The sequence below is a fragment of the Aplysia californica genome, unplaced genomic scaffold (assembly GCF_000002075.1).
Source record: "Aplysia californica isolate F4 #8 unplaced genomic scaffold, AplCal3.0 scaffold02586, whole genome shotgun sequence".
Classification (NCBI taxonomy): Eukaryota; Metazoa; Mollusca; class Gastropoda; order Aplysiida; family Aplysiidae; genus Aplysia; species Aplysia californica.
Genome location: NW_004799856.1, coordinates 1 through 7,128, shown reverse-complemented (window position 1 = coordinate 7,128; position 7,128 = coordinate 1). Strand labels below are relative to the sequence as shown.

Sequence of the window (7,128 nt, the reverse complement as noted above, 5' to 3'; positions counted from 1 at the left end):
ATGAGCTTCCTGTCCAGCCACGTTTACAGTTACATGTGCCATTTACCTGGGGGTGGGAACAACTCACATTTACACAAATGATGAGAACAATGTTGGGATCAACACGTTCAAGGTAAGCTTATACTTCTAGCTGAATTCTTCTTCTATTGAAAACATCGCCTGGACTGATTTTTAAAATATTGATAAAATTGATAACAAAAAAGGCTTTCTCTTTATCGTTTATCTTATGGCATACATAAACATTGCTATGGAAGGTAGTGTTAAACATTTCGTGTACAATGACAGCAACATGTCTTAACAAAAATAGTAAGGATGAAATCGAAGAGTCTTTTAATCTTAAATATACTACAATGATGTGTAAGACGCCAAATGCTTTAAAAAAAATATTATAGTATGTTCCCCAAACCTTATTGCAAGTGTCTGTGTTGGTCTGGTTACAGGTGCAAGTAAGAGAACAGTCCTGACCATAAGTTCCTTCAGCACACTCTGTGAACAAAACACAAAAGGAAGATATAGGTGGAGGAACAGCACTTTACTGTCACACGATATTAAGGATTTTTCACACCAGATGCTAACAAGATCTTTGTAGAAAAAAAAATTAATGACTGCAGAACCTATTTCAATCTCAGTGCACAGAAATTATTCCAATCTCATTATTAAAAAGTTTTAAGGACATTAAACAGCTTTTATGAATGTACAACCCTACATCCACCACCTCAACCACATATTATTAGTTTTTACAAAAGGGAGAATATAAGGAGGGTTTCCAATATTTCATACTAATGTTAATTAATACACTGACATCATAATGCAACCTACATTCAGCATGCTCATACTCGGAGTTGCTTGGCGATCAAGTTAAAAGGACTCACCCACACATAAAGAGTTGTTCATATAGTAGCCAGGATTACAGATACATTGATGGCTGCCTGCTGTGTTCTGGCACTGTGCATTGTCCGGACATGGGTCTGAGTCACACTCATCCTCATCCACCTCACATGAACTTCCTGTCCAGCCACGTTTACAGTTACATGTGCCATTTACCTGGGGGTGGGAACAACTCACATTTACACAAATGATGAGAACAATGTTGGGATCAACACGTTCAAGGTAAGCTTATACATCTAGCTGAATTCTTTTTAAAAATTGAAAACATCGCCTCTACTGATTTTTAAAATATTGATAAAACAGATAACAAAGAAGGCTTTCTCTTTATCTTTTATCGTATGGCATACATAGACATTGCTATGGAAGGTAGTGTTAAACATCTGATGCACAATGACAGCAACATGTCTTAACAAAAATAGTAAGGATGAAATCGATGAGTCTTTTCATCTTGAATATACTACAATGATGTGTAAGATGCCAAATGCTTTATAAAAAAAATTATAGTATGTTCCCCAAACCTTATTGCAAGTTTCTGTGTTGGTCTGGTTACAGGTGCAAGTAAGAGAACAGTCCTGACCATAATTTCCTTCAGCACACTCTGTGAACAAAACACAAAAGGAAGATATAGGTGGAGGAACAGCACTTTACTGTCACACGATATTAAGGATTTTTCACACCAGATGCTAACAAGATCTATGTAGAAAATAAAAATTAATGACTGCAGAACCTATTTCAATCTCAGTTCAGTGCACAGAAATTATTCCAATCTCATTATTAAAAAGTTTTAAGGACATTAAACAGCTTTTATGAATGTACAACCCTACATCCACCACCTCAACCACATATTATTAGTTTTTACAAAAGGGAGAATATAAGGAGGGTTTCCAATATTTCATACTAATGTTAATTAATACACTGACATCATAATGCAACCTACATTCAGCATGCTCATACTCGGAGTTGCTTGGCGATCAAGTTAAAAGGACTCACCCACACATAAAGAGTTGTTCATATAGTAGCCAGGATTACAGATACATTGATGGCTTCCTGCTGTGTTCTGGCACTGTGCATTGTCCGGACATGGGTCTGAGTCACACTCATCCTCATCCACCTCACATGAGCTTCCTGTCCAGCCACGTTTACAGTTACATGTGCCATTTACCTGGGGGTGGGAACAACTCACATTTACCCAAATGATGAGAACAATGTTGGGATCAACACGTTCAAGGTAAGCTTATACTTCTAGCTGAATTCTTTTTTAAAATTGAAAACATCGCCTCTACTGATTTTTAAAATATTGATAAAACAGATAACAAAGAAGGCTTTCTCTTTATCTTTTATCGTATGGCATACATAAACATTGCTATGGAAGGTAGTGTTAAACAACTGATGCACAATGACAGCAACATGTCTTAACAAAAATAGTAAGGATGAAATCGATGAGTCTTTTCATCTTGAATATACTACAATGATGTGTAAGATGCCAAATGCTTTTTAAAAAATATTATAGTATGTTCACCAAACCTTATTGCAAGTGTCTGTGTTGGTCTGGTTACAGGTGCAAGTAAGAGAACAGTCCTGACCATAAGTTCCTTCAGCACACTCTGTGAACAAAACACAAAAGGAAGATATAGGTGGAGGAACAGCACTTTACTGTCACACGATATTAAGGATTTTTCACACAAGATACTAACAAGATCTATGTAGAAAAAAAAATAATGACTTCAGAACCTATTTCAATTTCGTTGCATAGAAATTATTCATATCTTATTATTAAAAAGTTTTAAGGACATTAAACAGCTTTTACAGATGTATAAACACCACATCCACCATCTCAACCACATATTTTTAGTTTTTACAAAATGGAGAATATAAGGAGAGTTTCCAATACTTCACACAAATGTTAATACACTGACATCATAATGCAACCTATATTCAACACGCTCATACTCCGAGTTGCTTGGTGATCTAGTTAAAAGGACTCACCCACACATAAAGAGTTGTTCATATAGTAGCCAGGATTACAGATACATTGATGGCTGCCTGCTGTGTTTTGGCACTGTGCATTGTCCGGACATGGGTCTGAGTCACACTCATCCTCATCCACCTCACAAGAGCTTCCTGTCCAGCCACGTTTACAGTTACATGTGCCATTTACCTGGGGGTGGGAACAACTCACATTTACACAAATGATGAGAACAATGTTGGGATCAACACGTTCAAGGTAAGCTTATACATCTAGCTGAATTCTTTTTAAAAATTGAAAACATCGCCTCTACTGATTTTTAAAATATTGATAAAACAGATAACAAAGAAGGCTTTCTCTTTATCTTTTATCATATGGCTTACATAGACATTGCTATGGAAGGTAGTGTTAAACATCTGATGCACAATGACAGCAACATGTCTTAACAAAAATAGTAAGGATGAAATCGATGAGTCTTTTCATCTTAAATATACTACAAAGAAGTGTAAGATGCCAAATGCTTTATAAAAAAAATTATAGTATGTTCCCCAAACCTTATTGCAAGTTTCTGTGTTGGTCTGGTTACAGGTGCAAGTAAGAGAACAGTCCTGACCATAATTTCCTTCAGCACACTCTGTGAACAAAACACAAAAGGAAGATATAGGTGGAGGAACAGCACTTTACTGTCACACGATATTAAGGATTTTTCACACCAGATGCTAACAAGATCTTTGTAGAAAAAAAAATTAATGACTGCAGAACCTATTTCAATCTCAGTGCACAGAAATTATTCCAATCTCATTATTAAAAAGTTTTAAGGACATTAAACAGCTTTTATGAATGTACAACCCTACATCCACCACCTCAACCACATATTATTAGTTTTTACAAAAGGGAGAATATAAGGAGGGTTTCCAATATTTCATACTAATGTTAATTAATACACTGACATCATAATGCAACCTACATTCAGCATGCTCATACTCGGAGTTGCTTGGCCATCTAGTTAAAAGGACTCACCCACACATAAAGAGTTGTTCATATAGTAGCCAGGATTACAGATACATTGATGGCTGCCTGCTGTGTTCTGGCACTGTGCATTGTCCGGACATGGGTCTGAGTCACACTCATCCTCATCCACCTCACAAGAGCTTCCTGTCCAGCCACGTTTACAGTTACACGTGCCATTTACCTGGGGGTGGGAACAACTCACATTTACACAAATGATGAGAACAATGTTGGGATCAACACGTTCAAGGTAAGCTTATACTTCTAGCTGAATTCTTCTTCTATTGAAAACATCGCCTGGACTGATTTTTAAAATATTGATAAAATTGATAACAAAAAAGGCTTTCTCTTTATCGTTTATCGTATGGCATACATAAACATTGCTATGGAAGGTAGTGTTAAACATCTGATGCACAATGACAGCATCACGTGTTAACAAAAATATTAGGGATGAAATCGATGAGTCTTTTCATCTTAAATATACTACAATGATGTGTAAGATGCCAAATGCTTTAAAAAAAATATTATAGTATGTTCACCAAACCTTATTGCAAGTGTCTGTGTTGGTCTGGTTACAGGTGCAAGTAAGAGAACAGTCCTGACCATAAGTTCCTTCAGCACACTCTGTGAACAAAACACAAAAGGAAGATATAGGTGGAGGAACAGCACTTTACTGTCACACGATATTAAGGATTTTTCACACAAGATACTAACAAGATCTATGTAAAAAAAAAAATTAATGACTGCAGAACCTATTTCAATCTCGTAGCACAGAAATTACTCATATCTCATTATTAAAAAGTGTTCAGGACATGAAACAGCTTTAATGAATCTACAACCCCACATCCACTACCTCAACCACATATTTTTAGCTTTTACAAAATGGAGAATATAAGGAGAGTTTCCAATACTTCACACTAATGTTAATACACTGACATTCATAATGCAACCTATATTCAACATGCTCGTACTCTGAGTTACCCGTTGATCTACTTAAAAGGACTCACCCACACATAAAGAGTTGTTCATATAGTAGCCAGGATTACAGATACATTGATGGCTGCCTGCTGTGTTTTGGCACTGTGCATTGTCCGGACATGGGTCTGAGTCACACTCATCCTCATCCACCTCACAAGAGCTTCCTGTCCAGCCACGTTTACAGTTACATGTGCCATTTACCTGGGGGTGGGAACAACTCACATTTACACAAATGATGAGAACAATGTTGGGATCAACACGTTCAAGGTAAGCTTATACTTCTAGCTGAATTCTTTTTTAAAATTGAAAACATCGCCTGGACTGATTTTTAAAATATTGATAAAACAGATAACAAAAAAGGCTTTCTCTTTATCGTTTATCGTATGGCATACATAAACATTGCTATGGAAGGTAGTGTTAAACATCTGATGCACAATGACAGCAACATGTCTTAACAAAAATAGTAAGGATGAAATCGATGAGTCTTTTCATCTTGAATATACTACAATGATGTGTAAGATGCCAAATGCTTTTTAAAAAATATTATAGTATGTTCACCAAACCTTATTGCAAGTGTCTGTGTTGGTCTGGTTACAGGTGCAAGTAAGAGAACAGTCCTGACCATAAGTACCTTCAGCACACTCTGTGAACAAAACACAAAAGGAAGATATAGGTGGAGGAACAGCACTTTACTGTCACACGATATTAAGGATTTTTCACACCAGATGCTAACAAGATCTTTGTAGAAAAAAAAATTAATGACTGCAGAACCTATTTCAATCTCAGTGCACAGAAATTATTCATATCTCATTATTAAAAAGTTTTAAGGACATTAAACAGCTTTTATGAATGTACAACCCTACATCCACCACCTCAACCACATATTATTAGTTTTTACAAAAGGGAGAATATAAGGAGGGTTTCCAATATTTCATACTAATGTTAATTAATACACTGACATCATAATGCAACCTACTTTAGCAGCGCTGCCCCCCACAGCTCGGCGTAGCAATTGAGTTAAAAGGACTCACCCACACATAAAGAGTTGTTCATATAGTAGCCAGGATTACAGATACATTGATGGCTGCCTGCTGTGTTCTGGCACTGTGCATTGTCCGGACATGGGTCTGAGTCACACTCATCCTCATCCACCTCACAGGAGCTTCCTGTCCAGCCACGTTTACAGTTACATGTGCCATTTACCTGTGGGTGGGAACAGCTCACATTTACACAAATGATGAGAACAATGTGGGCATCAACAAGCACAAGGGAGTCTTAAACTTCTAGCTAAAGTCTTTTCTTTATCGGAAACATCATCTGGGCTAATAAAAAAGTTCATAAACGAAAAAAGCTCTTTGTTTATATATCTAATTACACAACATAAATGATCATTGCCATGGCAGGTAGGGTTGACATTAAATACACAGTGAAACCAACATGTTTAAAAATTACAGTAAGAACAAATTGAACAAGTTTGATTTTTTTTACCATTGTAGTACAATGATGTAAAAAAAATCAAATGTTTTTTTAAAATGCGTGTTGCGCAAACCTTATTGCAGGATTCTACGTTGGTTTGGTTACAGCTGCAAGTAAGAGTACAGTCCTGGCCATAAGTTCCCTCAGCACACTCTGTGAACAAAAACACACAAAGAAGATATAGGTTGAGAAACAGCACTTTACTTACGCTCAATATTCAGGATTTTTCACAAATACAATAACAAAACCTATTAAGAAAAAATATTCTGAATGGTTGAAGAACTCATTACAATCTTGATCCACAGAAATTATTCATCTCAAATTATTAAAAAGTTATAATGACATAGAACAGTTTTATGAAAGGTAGACCCCCCCCCCCCCCCATTCAGAATTTATTAATTTCTTTTTTAAAAAAAGGGTTAAGGACATTAAACAGCTTTTTATGGATTGTGCATCCCCAACCCACACTCCCCTCCTCAACCAGAGTTTCTTAGTTTTTGCAAAATGGAGTATGTAAGGAAATTTTCCAATACTTCACACTAATGTAACGTTAATACACTGACATCATGATGCAACCTACATTCAACACGTTCATACTCTGAGTTTCTTGGTAATCTAGTTAAAAGGACTCACCCACACATAAAGAGTTGTTCATATAGTAGCCAGGATTACAGATACATTGATGGCTTCCTGCTGTGTTCTGGCACTGTGCATTGTCCGGACATGGGTCTGAGTCACACTCATCCTCATCCACCTCACATGAGCTTCCTGTCCAGCCACGTTTACAGTTACATGTGCCATTTACCTGGGAG

General features: G+C 36.6%; 1 protein-coding gene across 1 annotated transcript; it reads right to left on the bottom strand.

The window, feature by feature from the left end:
• Window positions 1-6: 6 nt before the first annotated feature.
• Window positions 7-7,121, bottom strand: LOC101864283 (multiple epidermal growth factor-like domains protein 10; the record flags this gene model as incomplete). The annotated part of the gene is made up of 15 exons (XM_005113461.2): window positions 7-46; window positions 407-486; window positions 873-1,044; window positions 1,407-1,486; window positions 1,879-2,050; window positions 2,413-2,492; window positions 2,875-3,046; window positions 3,409-3,488; window positions 3,875-4,046; window positions 4,407-4,486; window positions 4,870-5,041; window positions 5,404-5,483; window positions 5,872-6,043; window positions 6,390-6,469; window positions 6,950-7,121. Coding segments are annotated over 15 exons (1,804 nt in total), but the record flags the coding sequence as incomplete, so codon positions are not given.
• Between the last annotated feature and the right edge of the window lie 7 nt (window positions 7,122-7,128).